Source organism: Musca autumnalis, unplaced genomic scaffold, assembly GCF_047663935.1.
Source record: "Musca autumnalis isolate F117 unplaced genomic scaffold, ASM4766393v1 scaffold_3, whole genome shotgun sequence".
NCBI lineage: Eukaryota > Metazoa > Arthropoda > Insecta > Diptera > Muscidae > Musca > Musca autumnalis.
Genome location: NW_027411866.1, coordinates 226,609,496 through 226,625,057, shown reverse-complemented (window position 1 = coordinate 226,625,057; position 15,562 = coordinate 226,609,496). Strand labels below are relative to the sequence as shown.

Below are 15,562 nucleotides of genomic sequence, written 5' to 3'. Positions count from 1 at the left end.
AGACAAAGTGACATAACAACACCACCGCGGCCAACGAAAAACAATGATATTTATAAATTTTAATTTTAACTATCATTAGCAACATCATTTTAATTGTTTAAATTATTTCAATTCCATTTACAATTGTCGTCGTTATGTTGTCAATTATCTGCGCACATAATAACAAACCCGTAACAACCCGTAGTTGGTTTAATTTCTCAAACAATAATCTCTTAATTGTGGTTAAATTAAATAAAAGAGCTTGCAGACTGGATTAAAAAGTGAATTGAATTAATTTAAAGTGCAGCGCTTAAAAATAATGATGGTGATGCTGATGCCGACACTGTTGCTTTTGTTGTTGTTAGTTCTCTGCGATTCAATTTTAATGAAGTCAACCAGACACAAAACCAGCATCCATCCAACCAATTCCAAACAAATACTGAAATTTTCATTAAAGCTGAATAACAAATTGAACAAATCAGCGACAATTGAGCCAAAGAGTGAATCAATGAAAACGTCTAAAAGAGAATGAGAAAATGAAAGAAAATACAATTTGCTGAGCAAAAATTAACAAAATTGCAAAAAATCTAATTTTGTTTTTTGAAGACAAAAAATTAATTTGAAATTTAAAAGAGATTGACTTTGCACAGTGCTTTTGTTGCGATAGAATTTTGAAGTAATAACACATCAAGTTGTGTAAGTCAAGATGTAGCCTGCATTGTATCCTTAACAAAGGTTATGCAGTTTTCAGTTGAGAATGGCAATCTGATAGGATATCCGAGTGAAAATTGAGAATGTTTATTTTGTTGGTTGAAAGGTCGAAAGCTATTACTTCTCACCAGATTTCGATATAGTTCCTATATATATGGTATTCGGACATAATTCAAGGATGTAAGGAATAACACGATGTACAACGTTTGGACCACATCGATTTCTCCCTTGAGGGCTATTTACGTACTACCCAGTTTAGTTGGCGTCGGCAGGCTGGAGCTTTTGCATCATTATCTCAGCAGGTATGTAAGTGCCCCCGAAAAATGCGCCGTAGCAAAAGCGCCCGAAAGAAGAAATTTTTCAAATGATGCGAGATGACCTGTTTAACTGCACTTTACCCAAATTTTGTGTGGCAAGTACCCGAATCACGGGAGCGATATAGTAAATATTCCAACCTAATATATGAATCTATGAAATAATACGATACGTTTGGATCAATCAGAAAATCGCTGCGAAAGTTATCTTGTGGATTTGCCATTTAAGTTGGTTCCGTCAATGTTCTTGGAGCTTTTATGTCATTATCTCAGAAAGTATTGACTTGCCCTCGAAAAAAACTTTAAAAGGGGCCACAAGGACAATATGCTGAAAAATATTCAAAACGATCCGAGAGGATATCTTAAACTTAAATTTTTCCGAATTTTGTGATAGCCGGACCGAGATAGTCGACATTCGAACCCGATTTATAGCTGAAAGTAATATTACCATATGCTAAACTGTTCGGAGTGCGTATACTCCTATAGCCTGGCAAGAAGCAAGGGCAGCCCTTATTCCCAAATCTTGCAAGGTAAGATACACAATACTCAAAATCTTATCGCCCTATAAGTTTAAAGAGTAATATTTCCAACGATATGCTGAAATACAAACAACATGCATACATTAAAGGTACATCAGTGGAAGCCGCATTACACGAAGTAGTTCACCCTATAGAAAGAATCTTCGAAATGAAGATGTATACACTCGCTTTTAACAACGTCAGCAACGAGACACTCCTTAGACGAGTTTCAGGTGGACAACACCCTAAGGTACTGGATTTACCACGTGTTAAAGAATAGATGGATAAGCTGCGGCCTTCATGACGTCAAAACTAGTAAAAAAGTATCAGTCGGCTTTGCCGACAGAGATATACCCTCAGCCTGTGATAATTGAAACACTTTTTTTCACAAAAAACTTATGTATTTAGGGGGTTTCAAAATTTTGGTCGTATGAACCGACAAAAATGTTGACTAGGATTAAAGTTCAAAAATGTTGCGGAAAACGTAGTTAAAAGAATGGGCCGACATAGACCATGGGGGTGCCATGGGGGATTTTTGCACCCTTCGGGCTGTTTTCTCAAGAAGTATGGACTTGCCCCTGAAACAACTTTTACCATCGTAATTGAGGCAGCGAATGTAAGTTGCTTCAACAAAAATCAAAGGGATTCAATAGCAGGTCTTAAAGTGAACTTATCCAAAATTTTGTGTGGGAGGTACGGGATGGAGTGGACAAATATAGTCCATATTCGAACCTGATCTATATCTTTAAGATATTATGAGAATGTGTAAAGTATGGACTAAATCGGTCACTCCCATCAAGAGTTATCGTGCGCACAATTTTTCCGAATTTTTTTGAACTTTTGTGGGGTAGGTACCTGAAGTAGTGGACCGATATGGCTTATCTACGAACTTGAAGTAAGTTTGAAAACAATATTACGAAGGCCAAATTTTGGGCGGAATCGGCATTTCCGTTCGAGAATTATCTTGCGCTTCCACCCATAAACATGGTGTCATAGGGTTTGTTTTTCAACTTTCAGGCTGTTTTTTTCAGGAAGTATGGACTTGCCCTTGAGGAAACTTGTACCTTCGTATAGGGGACAGTGAATACAATATGTTACAACAAAAACCAAGGCGATTCGAGAGCAGGTCCCAAACTGAACTTTTCCGAAATTTTGTGTGGGAGGTACTCGAAGGAGTTTACCGATTGAGTCCATATTGGAACCTCATCTAAGTCTGTTAGAAATTTCATAATGTGCAAAGTATGGACCAAATCGGTTACTCCCTTCAAGAGTTATCGTACGCATAAATTTTGCGAACATTTTCGAACTTTTGTGGGTGAGGTACCGGAAGGAGTGGACCGATATAATCCATCTTTGAACTTGAACTAAGTTTGAACAAAATATTACGAATGCCAAATTTTGGACCGAATCGGCAGATCCGTTCGAGAGTTAACTTGCGCTCCAACCACTACACACGGTGTCATAGGGGTTTTTGTAACTAATGAAACTTACAGCGTCGTATAGAGGACAGCGAGTACAACTTGCGTAAACAAATATCAAAGCGATTCGAGACCAGGTCCTAAACTGAACTTTTCCGAAATTTTGTGTGGGAGGTACCCGAAGGAGTGGACCGATTGAGTCCATATTGGAACCTCATCTAAGTCTGGTAGAAATTTCACGAGTTGCAAAGTATGGACCAAATCGGTTACGCCCTTCAAGAGTTATCGTGCGCACAAGTTTTGCGACAATTTTTGAACATTTGTGGTGGAGGTACCTGAAGGAGTGGACCTATATGGCCCATCTTCGAACTTAAATCGAATCTGGACAAAATATTTCGATATCCAAAATTTGAACCGAATCGATTGATCCGTTCTAGAGTTATCGTGCGCACCAGGCTGCCAGACAGACAGACAGGCAGACAGACGGAGGGACATTGCTAGATCTACTCAAAATTGTCTGAAACGGATATCGTACAAACATACTTGGGGTCTAAAACCATTATTTCTTTGAGGCACATTTTTGGTCGTATCAAAGTGTAAATACTCTCTTTAGCCTAAAGGCTGAGGTAACAAGAGACCATGTTGGACAAGGAACGCTACAGGGAGGGATCCTATCACCTCTGTTGTGGGTTACAACCATAAATAGACTACTAAGCCGACGAGGAATTTGACCCAGTCTGCTATGCAGATGATAATACTGCTATGCAGAATATAATACTTCTAAGGGGAAATAATCCAAATCTACTTTGTAAAAGGACAGAAACGGCTTTCGAAATAACATATAACTGGGCCAGACCGAGAGGTCTTAACGTTAACCCGGAAAAACGAACGTGGGACACTTCGAGAAACCAGTTTTACTAATTAAGACAATACATATTTCTCATACAGTTAAATACATAGGAGTAATTCTGGATAGGAAACTTAAATGGAAAGACCATATTCAGGAAAAGGCCAACAAAGCACAATGAATGGTCAACGTGTAGAAGGGCAATAAGCTCTTCTTCTTTATTTGCAAATCCGTGTTCGGATATTAGCGATCATACATTTTTTGTTCATTCATTACAATATGTTGCTATTTGGTGCATGCATTTTTTATAATATTCATTCTGTAATGGTGAGTTGTCTACAGTTTACAATTTAATAGATTTCTTTCATCAGATATATGTGTCCAGTCTTGTATATTCCGTAACCATGTAGTTTCTCGTCTCCCTCTGGTTCGTTTACCCTCAATAGTTCCTTTGAGAATCGCTTGTGGAATTTTGTATTTGTTGTTCCTCATTAGGTGGCCGAGGTATCCTGCTTTTCTTCTTCGGATAATTTTCAGGCGCAGTCTATCAGCATTCATTCATCTTAAAATATCTTCGTTTGTTGTACGAGCAGTCCATGGAATCTTGAGTGTTCTTCGATATAGCCATATTTCAAAACCCTCTAGTTTTTTCTCATCCACAGATTTAATTGTCAATGTTTCAGCTGCGTACAGCAACACGGACCAATAAGCTCAAAATGGTTTTAATCCTAGGATGATACACTGGATATACAGATGCGTAATTAGACCGATCGTAACATACGCGGCTGTGGTATGGTGGACAGCTATGGACAAAAATGCAATGTGAAGATATTGCAAAAAGTCTAAAGAACATGTTGCATAAGCATTAGCGTGGCATCCAATAAGAATTCAAGTAAGGTATGAAGCAGCCATCGGAGCTACAAGGTGGAGCGAGTGGAGCGGAAGAGACCACTAAACATACCACCAAAGCCTACTACGCGTCACAACGGGTGAGTCTATAAAATATTATAGGACCGTATACCTGAAACAATAGAAGTAGTTCTGGCACAGATTCCCGCTTGAAGCTGCAGGTTTGCGGACTGGGTCTCTTTATCATTGAACCGGAAACAAGAATCTCTCTCTGACTGCCGAATCATAACACGATCCTTTAGGCGGAAATCCGACGATAACAGAGTGTCTCAACTGGTTTGACACTCACACCAATGCAAACATCTTAACGGTTAGCAAAGCAGCCATTAAAACTATGTATAACAATCAAGACAATGTATTATGTCTATAAACAACTACTCCCAATATGGTACGGTACACAATATATGGGTACCAGGGCATATCGGGATTAGGGGTAACGAAATAGCAACCTACAGTGAGTCTAGATAACGCCAAGCCCTTAAAAGCGACACATCTAGAGCTAAAGACAGAAGAAGAGAAGGAAAAGAACACCAAAATTCTATGGGGAACCCAGACGAGGACAAAACAAAGGAACTACTTTTACTAAGTAAACAAGACATCAGTAGACTGGCGGGCATCCTTACAGGACACCTGGGCTACCAGAGCACCTGCACAAAATAGGTTGTGTCAAAAACAGTGAATGCAGAGCATGCGGAGAGGACGACGAAACGTTGGAACACTATCTCTGTCATTGCCACATCTTTGCAAATCTGAGGACCCAGCTACTAGGGAGCGACATAATACAAAAACTTTATCAGATTAGGACAATCGAGTTAAACATCAACAAAATAATCTGGAATTTAGCTATTTAATTCTTATATTCTAATATGCAACCCCATCCTGACCCCAAATTAAGGCGCACAACAGGCCTACGTATGGCTTAAGTGTATGATCTTGCATCACCCCTCCCTTCAACCTGACCTAACCCAACCTAAAGATATATTTTACGAGCGCTTAGAAGAAACATATGACCGTTGGACTGCCCAAGACTTTAAAATTATTCTCGGCGGTTTTAATGCCAAAATTGGAAGGGAGAATATCTTTGACCCTACAGTTGGGTAATTCAGTCTACACGGTGAAACGTCTGACAATGGTATGAGGCTGATAGACTTGAAAGCGGCAAAAAAATGGTAGTTAACAGCACCAGATTTAAACATTTCGACATTCATAAGATCAAATGGTTGTTCCAATGCAGAAACCAAGAAATCAAATTGATCACGTTGTGGTAGATGGAAGACATTCATCAAGCGTGTAGGATGTAAGATCTTTCGGAGGAGCAAATATAGACTCGGACCAACACCTTGCAGCAGCAAAGGTACGTACCCGATTAAGCGTAGCAAATAATGTACGAACAGACACATTACGGAAGTTGGACATCGGTAAGCAGTAATCACAACAGTTAGTCGCAGCATATTCATATTGTTTAATCAAATCATTCCTTGTCCCGATAAAATATCAGTGCAGTGGCAGTGTATTGCCCACGCGGTGCAAACAGTCACAAAATCCATTCTGGGACACCAGAAACCTCCACCAAGGAACCCATGGTATGATCAGGAGTGCCGTGCTTCTACCGGAGAGAAAACGGCGGCATATAGGGCTACTCTACAATCAGTAGCATCTTGTAGCGCTCGAGAGAGGCATCGGTAGCAAATCAGAGAAGAATTATGGTTCTCATTTTGATATAGCTCTCATACCCGATTTTCGGCATTTTGAAGCTTTGAGCCACATTATCATACCAAATTTGTTGAAATTTGGTATTTAGTCTTCGTTGGGGCTACAAAACTCTTCCCCAGAAATTTTTCTGTGCGGGTCCACGTTCTGATATAGCCCCATAGAACGGTATTTTAAAAGTTTTAGACACTTTGTATTCGATATGGGTATAAAACATTCCTATAGAGAATGTAGGTATAGATGCACGTTTTAAATAGCCTAGAACTGACAAACTATCGATAGTCCGACTGTCGTTTTGATCGCTGTCGAACAGCCTTCTTTATATTGAAGTATGAACAAATTATTTTTTAAATAATTCGTGACAGATAGTCCACAAAAACCTTTGGATGGTCGATGTAAACATTATTTTACGTCTGTAATCATAACAATAGCCAAGACTATCGATAGTTTGTCCGCACTAATATAGCCCCCATAAAGGAGGTGTTGTTGGTTCTCATATTGGAATGTACTTCGATACCGCTCGATGTGAAGTCTTTTAAGTGGTTAGTCCGCCGTAGTGACTGTAACTTGATATTTCGGATGCTCAAAGGGTGGAATAGCTCCACGAAGAAAATGATCAATATCAGTTCATATTTTGGTATATTCCCAACATGAAGGTACAATATTGAGTTTTACATTTATAGTTCCACATTAAATTTTTTTATATTAGAGTGTGTGAAATGATACCGAAATGGCGGCGGGGGTACTTTTTATAGTGAAATGGTACTGAAAAAAGTACTATTGTACTGAATTTTCCATCCCTGATTGCTACCGTCCGGCTAAGTTGAGGTAAAGACAGCAATAAACCGGCTGAAGAACAATAAGGCTGCAGGAGCCGATGGCTTACCAACCAGGGTTTTCAAAACCGTTTGCGACACGCTTATAAGGTATATGCATCAGCTAGTTTGCACCATTTGGCAGAAAGAACGCTTACCCGACGATTGGCACCTGAACCTGGAACCTCATGGAAATCGATATATTTCAATCTGGTACTGATACCTAACACATATTTTACAGCTATGTCGTCTATCAGCCTCATTCCGTTATCAGTGATTCAATAAACCGTTGCAACAGTTAGACCAAATATATTATCCTTTTCAATGTTGGTATTAAAATCGTCAAAAATAAACCCTTTATGGTGTTCTTAGCCCTTAGTCCTTGCACTTACCCATCTGTAGTCATCGTTCCGTTAGATCCCTTACGTTTAACCATCCCATGTAGTACTGCCGAATAGAAGGACTTAGTCGAATCACAGAGGACATGAGGGAGTATTGATCAATGTATCTTACATTGAACGAAGAGTAAATTGTTCCACCCAGGAGTACTTAGGCATGTCTCCTTTGAACTTTCCTAAAGGACTGGCTGGGAGTACATACCCAGGTGCCCATCAAAAGTCGGACAATAGGGAGTACTTAGTGCCTTCCACTCTGAACATAACGAAAGCTAGGAGAGGTCAAATCAATAGGTAATCTTAGCAAGTCGAGGCGACACCATTGTCAGAAACAAGCTTCAAACAATATTCTAATTAAAGTCGAGTTATTTGATTGAAAACCAAATGATTATCATATCTGTCGCTCACTGCTGTATATCGTAAGAAGGTCAATGCTCATCTAAATAAAAGAGGGACCAAGAAAAGTCCTGGGCTTTGTCGTCATAAAGGACCGTTTCCTGGTATCGTTTTTATACCCTCCAGCATAATATGGACGGTATAATTGAATTTGTCATTCCGTTTGTAACACACCGAAATATTCATCGGAGACCCTATACAGTACATATGTACATATATTCTTGATCAGTGTTAAATACTAAGTCGATATAACCACGTCTGTCTGTTGAAATCAAGATTTTTTTGTCCTTTATTAATTTTTTTAATCAAGAAATAAATTATACTACAATACAATAATTTCACTTATATAAAAAAATAAATGGTTCACTTTAGGAACATATGGCTTCAATCATTTCTCTCCATGAGCTTCGGTTTCTGGCTAATAACACTATGCAACACTGAAAATGCAAACAACTTCAAGTACGCATTTTTTAGAACATAAGAACATATTTAGACTACAAAAACCCTAGTATGGTTTTGTCCTGTCAGATCCAGTTCGGATTTTATGGCCTCATCTAAACCGGGCTAAATTTACACTTTTTTGCATTTATCAGACCTTTATCTCAGAAACGAATAGGAATTTGGCCTTGCTGTCTTTAGCAATGTTGTAGCTCTAAACTAGTAGAACACATCTTTTGAAAAGACCATTTAAGAAAAACTCCATCTTGGGCATCAAAATATAAAAAATTTTACATAATTGCTGAAATTCTGGCCAATATCGGCTAAACTATTGGGAGTTGAACCAAATAACCTTTCGCAAAAATCTTCCAAATAAAATTCTCAACAATTCTTTAGAACATTCTGAAACTCTAATATGCTTACTTAATGTTGTTTCAGCGGTATTTTGCATCATACCTTTTACAACACGTATTTCAAACACAGTTCACACCAACAGTTTATTCTCGCATTTCGGCTTTCACTACATTATTGACATTTTTATTAAATCGTCGTTGAAAAATGTACTGAAAACAACGGCATATAGGCATTTTACAACAATGACATGTTCTGAAGAGTTGTGTAATACGTTCCAGGGAATATTTTTCAAAAAGAAAATATTCAGAAAAAATTAACGGTTTTGGAGATACGGTGCGAAATGTATAAAAATTGTGGAATTTTTGCATATATTTTGAAATTTGAGGCAATAAATGTAGTTTTTCGAGTTCATTTTTTCTCCAAATATTTTATTCTTGTCCTTATCTACAAATTTGCTTCAGAGGTCAGCAGAAGATTCGCATTGGTTTCAGAGATATAGCCCCGAATTTCTTTAAAAACTCAATATTTAACCATGTTTAGATGGGGCCATAAAATCCGAGCTGGATCTGACACAACAACACCCAACTAGGGTTACTTGTGGTTTGGGTCTGTACTTTCAAAAAATCCTCAGTTCGAATTGTTTGCACAAGATCACCTTAAAAATGTTGCATGGTGTAACTTTACTTCATTCCAGGATTTCATTATTTGCTGACATTCTCTCCAGATATTTCTTTGCCAAGTTGTTTTTGGGCGGCCAGGTCTTCTGTGCCCTTGAGGATTCCAGTCCAAAGCAATTTTAGCAATATCATCTGATGACCTTCTTAGTATATGACCAACCCACGACCATCTTCTGCGTACTATTTGTGACTTAATAGTATTGGTATTGGCTAACATTAGTAGTTGTTCATTTGTCACCCAGTTTGGCCAGAAAATGTGTTCGAGTGATGCGACTTGATCTCCAAATTTTATGAATAGACAGAAATGCTGCACGTGCTTTGTTTATTCGCATTTGTATGTCGTCTTCTGAACCTCCGTTTTTTGATAGCATACATCCAAGGTAACAGAATTCATCGACTTCTTCAATTTGTTCTCCTTCGATATTTAAAGTTGCAGAAGTTGAAGTATTTATCCTCATAAGTTTGGTCTTTTTAATATTGTGTCTGAGGCCTACTCCACTAGCGTTTTCTACTAATTTTTGCAGTTTCAGTTCTGTCGCGGAAGTTTTGTGCAATCGGACATATAGCATCAGCATAATCGATGTCGTGTAAATGTAAATGGTTCATTGTATACCTCGTGGTGCATCGCGATTTGTTTTTTCCATAACGGTGTCTAGAAGAATCAGGAAGAGTGTGGGCGAGAGCACACAACCTTGTTTAACTCCGGTGCTAGTTTCAAAAGGATCGCTAAGGTGACCATTGAAGTTTACTACTATTTCAGAATCGCGGTACATTTTCTCGATGAGTTGTATAATTTTTTCGGGGATACCTTTTACGGCTAGAGCGGTCCACAGTGCTGGTCTCGACACAGTGTCGAATGCACGTTGAAAATCTATAAATAGAAGATACAATTGGCAGTTATATTACAACGACTGTTCAATGATGATACCGAGTGCATTTATGTGATCTGAGCATGATCGTCCTCTCTTGAAACCCGCCTGCTCTTTACGCAAAAATGTATCTACCACAGAAGAAAGCCTATTTAGAAGTATTTGGGCCTTGACTTTTGATATGGTATTTTGCAGAGTTATACCTCGCCAGTTTTTACAATTTTTCAGGTCAACTTTTTTGGGAATAGTTACAATTACACCATCTTTCCAAGATTTCGGTATTTCGCCCGTTCTCCATGCATTTTGCACAATTTGGGTTATGTGGTTTATGACAGCAGGTTCACCGTATTTAAGAAGCCCCGCCTGAATGCCATCCCGTCCGGGGGCTTTTTCGTTTTGTAAGCTCTTTAGCACTTTTGAAACTTCTTCCATCGTAGGCGCTGATGTTGATATTTCTCTACGACGGTTACGTCGTGAGATTGATAGCACGTTGGTATGAGCATTATTTTGTATTCCGGTCGAATCCGAGAAATACTCTTTCCATCTAGCAAGTTGGTCGCTTATAGAGTGAATATCATTTCCGTTTTTATCCTTTATGGTGTGTTTCCCAGATGTGTTCCTGACAGTTTTTTAACGGCTGTATATACCCCTTTCAGATTTCCACTGTTAGCTGCTCTTTCAGCTTCGTCAGCTATAGAATTATAGTAGTTTTCTCTGTCCACGTTCACTAGGTGTTTTAGCGCATTTGCTGTTGAACGGTATTCTTCTTTAATTATCCTTTTGGAGTGTGAACATTTTCTGATGTAATTTCTTTTTCAAATGTTTTCTCCGTTCGATTTCTCTCCAGGAATTATCGTTTATCCAAGGGGCACGATTATTTTGACGTCGACCAAGTGTAATCTCGGCGGTATCCTTACAGGAAGACGAAATGCTGTCCCAATCATGAGTTGGCAATCCGCGTAGTGCTGTGTCTAAGACATTGTTGTAGAGAGTTTTTGTCTGTGGATCCTGTAGTTTAATAGTGTTGTATTTTACTGCGCTCTTATTTTTTCCAATGGCTGCTGGACGGAGGCTGAAGGTGCCGACCAGTAGATTGTGGTCGCTGTCAATACCTGCACCTCTACGCGTCTTTACATCAATAAGGGAGCCAACAAACAGCTTGCTAATCAGTACGTGATCTATTTGATTTTTATATCGGCCATCGGGAGAGACCCATGTGTACTTATGTATGTCTTTGTGCGGGAATCTGGTACCATCAATAAATAGGCGATGACGTGTGCAGAAATCTATTAAACGTTCTCCGTTATTATTTCTATAGGTTCCCAGACCATGTTGACCCATGATAGAGCGTAGGTTATGGTTGTTCGTACCCACTTTAGCATTTAGGTCACCCAACACAATTTTAATATCGCCAGAAGGGACAGAGTTAATTGCTGCATCCAATTTATTGTCTTCTTCATCGGGTTCGGTCGAAGAATAACACTGGAATATGGAGATTTTGCGGAATTTAGAGGTTGCGGAATTCGATTAGAGCATTGTTCGCCTTGGATGATAGTAGCAGTCCGACGCCGTTTTTTCGATTGTGTAGGTTACCAGAGTAAAGGAATTTAAAACCTTTTGGCAAGGGAAGTGCGCCGTTTTGTAGCCATCTCACTTCACACATTCCGAGAATGTATATTTTGTAGTTTTCAAATTCTTTACATACTTGCTCAATTTTGGATGTTTTAGAGAGTGTTCTGACATTCCATGTTGCAATCATAATCCTTGTTTTCAAGCCAAAGGTCGTCATCGGGTTTGAGGGATTTCTTCTTTCATTTCTTGACGTTTCAGTAATAAGACTTTTTTACATGTATGGGTTATTGGCCTATAGCAAAACCTTCTCGTTGTGAAGGGTACCATTTTTGTGACTAGTACTGCTGAGGTAATTTTTTTCCCCAATCCATACTCCTACTGCCTGAAACGCATATTTCAGCAAATTCAGGACACTAAGCCACTTCCTCGTCCTTTCTCAACCGGGCTTGGTACCGGCTATGGCGGAAAATCAAGATACAGCTCGCAATTTTTAAGATAAAGCTTTGTAATTTGGTATAGAAACTTGTTGGTACAGGTACACGCCTTAATGTAGCCCCCATAGAACGATACCACCCGATTTTCAGTATTTTGAAGGTTTTAGCTACATTATCACAGTGACATGGCTGAAATTTGGTACTTAGTCTTTGTTGGTGGGTATAAAACTTTCTCCCCGAAAATTTGTTGGTATAGGTCCTCGCCATCGTATAGCCCCCATAGAACGGTACGTCCAAATTTTCGGCATTTTAAAGGTTGTGGCCGCAATATACCGCCGAAATTGCTGAAATGTGGTACTTGGTCTTCATTTGTGGTAGTAAACGTTCCATATGAAATTTGTCGGTATAGATCTACACTTTCATATAGCCCCCATGGAACGTACCACCCGGTTTTCGGGGTTTTGAAGGTTGTGGCCTCAATATTCCTCAGAAACGGCTGATATTTGGTACATAGTCTTTGTTGAGTTTATGAAACTTTACCCCAGAAACTTGTCGGCACAGGTCCACGCCTTCGTATAGCCCCCATAGAACGTTACCACCCGATTTTCGGTATTTTGAAGGTTTTAGCCATATTAGCATAGGGGGTATAAAACTTTCTCCCCGAACATTTTTGGGCATATGTCCATGCCTTCGAATAGCCCTCATGGAACGGTACCTCCCGATTTTTGGTATTTGGAAAGTTGTGGCCACCACAAACCACCGAAATGGTTGAAATTTGGTATTAAGTCTTTGTTGGGGGTAAAAGCCTTTCTGACTGAAATTCGTCGGTATAGGAACACCTTTTCAGTGCAGCAAAACTCCTTAGTCATCCATCTATAACCAACATTTGTTTTTAATTTCCTTTACACATCACTGTACCCACAATTATCTCTCTTTGGTGAATTTGTAATTTAGCAAAATAAAAACACCAAAAAAAAAATCACTCACACTTAATCTTAATAAAAACGAAATCATAACAGATGAAGAAAAACAAGTTTTTCATTAAAGAGTTTTTCCAAACTCTTAAGTTGTTGATCAGTGCAAATCGGTTGCTACTGCTGGCGCTGGTGGCTGATGATGCTGCTGCAGCAGTAAACAACTGCAACATTGCAGTTGCAGCAACGCAACTGCGATTCGAATGCTGCTCTTTATGTGGGCTTATCTAAGACTTTTGGGCTTTAATGTTAAAGTATGGCTTTAATGCAGCCGCCAGCAAATGAATGGTATAAATAATGTGGCAGAATCCCAGGCTAAGACAGTTTATTCAGCGTACTTCAAAACGGTACAGTGTCACTCGACTAACCAACAAAAACTTTATTTCCCCAAAGAAGTGTAACAAACAAACAAAACAAACCCTAAAAATGGCTTTCAAGGTGCGTAAAATTTAACAAAAGAAAAAGGAAAAAAAACGTCTTTTTCAAAAATGAAAATTCTAAAGGAAGAATAGAACAATACGAACAATTTTCAAAAGGACATTGTAAGCCTTATGTAAAATGTGTGTAGATGTGTGTTGCTTTATTTGTGTGGTAGAATACAACAAAAAAACTTTTAAACAAGAAAAACGTGCATGCTCGGTTGGATTGTGTGTGTACAAGTGTGTGAAAATAGCCGCTTATTGTAAAAAGGACACTTAGCAGCAAGAGAGAAAAAACTCTTGTCTTTTGGTAAAACTCTTCACGTGCTGCTGCGGAAAAATAATGTGAAATACTTGATGCCGTATTTTTTAAGTTTGTTTTTTGCTGCACTTTTCGCTTGTTTACTGTTTTCGGACACTGCAATTATACGCCAAAGGATTTGCGATTTAACTTTATCCTTTTGCATTCTCCCTTAAAACTTTAACACGGAAAATACACATTTTGTCCAAGAAAGTTTTGCTGCATAATTTAGGAGATGTTTTCGTTGCAAAATGCTTCTTTCCAAAAAATAACTTTTACAAAAAGGGGGATATTTAAGGCCAATGTTTTTGGTATTTAACTAAATATTTAGTTAAATTATAGAAATAGTTTTCCTGCAAATGTGTTGCCTTACTTCCACTTTCGGCAAATTTGTTTCCCATGCCATTTTCTTTCTCGTTATCCTTTTCTTTGTGTTAATCCTTTCCCCATGAAGTGGTGTACTTTGCTCAAAATGACTTTCAAGCATTTAATTCCGTAGAAGTGTTAATTTGGCAATTGCAATGCAAGGGTGTTCAGAGCTTGTTAAGCTTAGCACATTTAACATTTGAGTTCAGAGAATATAAAGGATGCTTCCTCCTATTCTTCGAAGGACATAACTATAATTATGTTAGTTTCTTAGTTAGGCTAATGAAAGGGTAAAATGTATGTGTGTGTGTGAGGTAAACATAAACACATTACTACTGCTAAAGCATCCTTTGGGCATTATTGGCCACATTAGTAGGAGATTTTTTAGATGGGTGGGAATTGTAAAGAAGAAACAAGTTAGATTGTGTGTTCTTTGTTTTGGTAAAATTAGGCCCTTTGCAAATAAATTAGACAAGGATATTTCCTGTCCACAGAGAACTGGTAATGCCAAATTACAGCTAATGGAAAATATCGATATATTCTTCGAAATACGTGATATCCGAAGTTACCGGAGTTATACCCAAACGTTGACTTATGTAACTTCTCGTCGAAGAATTGCAATAGGCGAATAGTTGTACTTCAACACAACCTTTGAACATATAATAAGATAAAATGAAGAGTTTTAACACCATTCACCGAGGGATATATTAATACGAAAACAAGTAGGAACGCCGCGGCGTTCAGTTCGGCCAGACCCATCTTATTATACCCTCCACCACGAGTTGTATTCAAGTAAAATGGAAAAATTAGTTTCCTTTCGTTTATGAACGAGACTAAGTACCAAATTTCAGCAAGTTCGGTAAAACAGTATGGCTTACCTTCAAAATCCCGAAATTTGGGGGTACTGTTCCATGGGGGCTATATCAAAACGTCGATCTATACCTACAAATTTCTGTAGGAAAGTTTTTAGACTCAAAGAAGACTAAATATCAAATTTCCGATATTTCGGTAAAACTTTTAGAATACCGAAAATCAAGAGGTACGCTTCTATTGGGACGGACGTTTTATATACCATTTTATAACCACATGGAAGACTAAATTACATATTTCAGTCTTTCGGTGGGATATTGACGTCACAACCTTCAG

At 38.5% G+C, this 15,562-nt stretch overlaps 1 protein-coding gene across 3 annotated transcripts in view; it reads left to right on the top strand.

Annotated features, from left to right (window-relative positions):
* LOC141399046 (uncharacterized) overlaps positions 1–15,562 on the top strand; it is a 116,747-nt gene that overhangs the window by 48,271 nt on the left and 52,914 nt on the right. For 2 of the 3 annotated variants that reach the window (XM_073977030.1, XM_073977029.1), the window contains exon 1: positions 13,644–13,768. The exons of the other annotated variant lie outside the window; for it this stretch is intronic. In XM_073977030.1, the coding sequence (XP_073833131.1) occupies positions 13,757–13,768 (12 nt within the window). In that variant the 5' untranslated portion in view covers positions 13,644–13,756. Of the gene's footprint in view, positions 1–13,643; positions 13,769–15,562 lie in introns of those variants that run through there. 3 annotated transcript variants of the gene reach the window in all.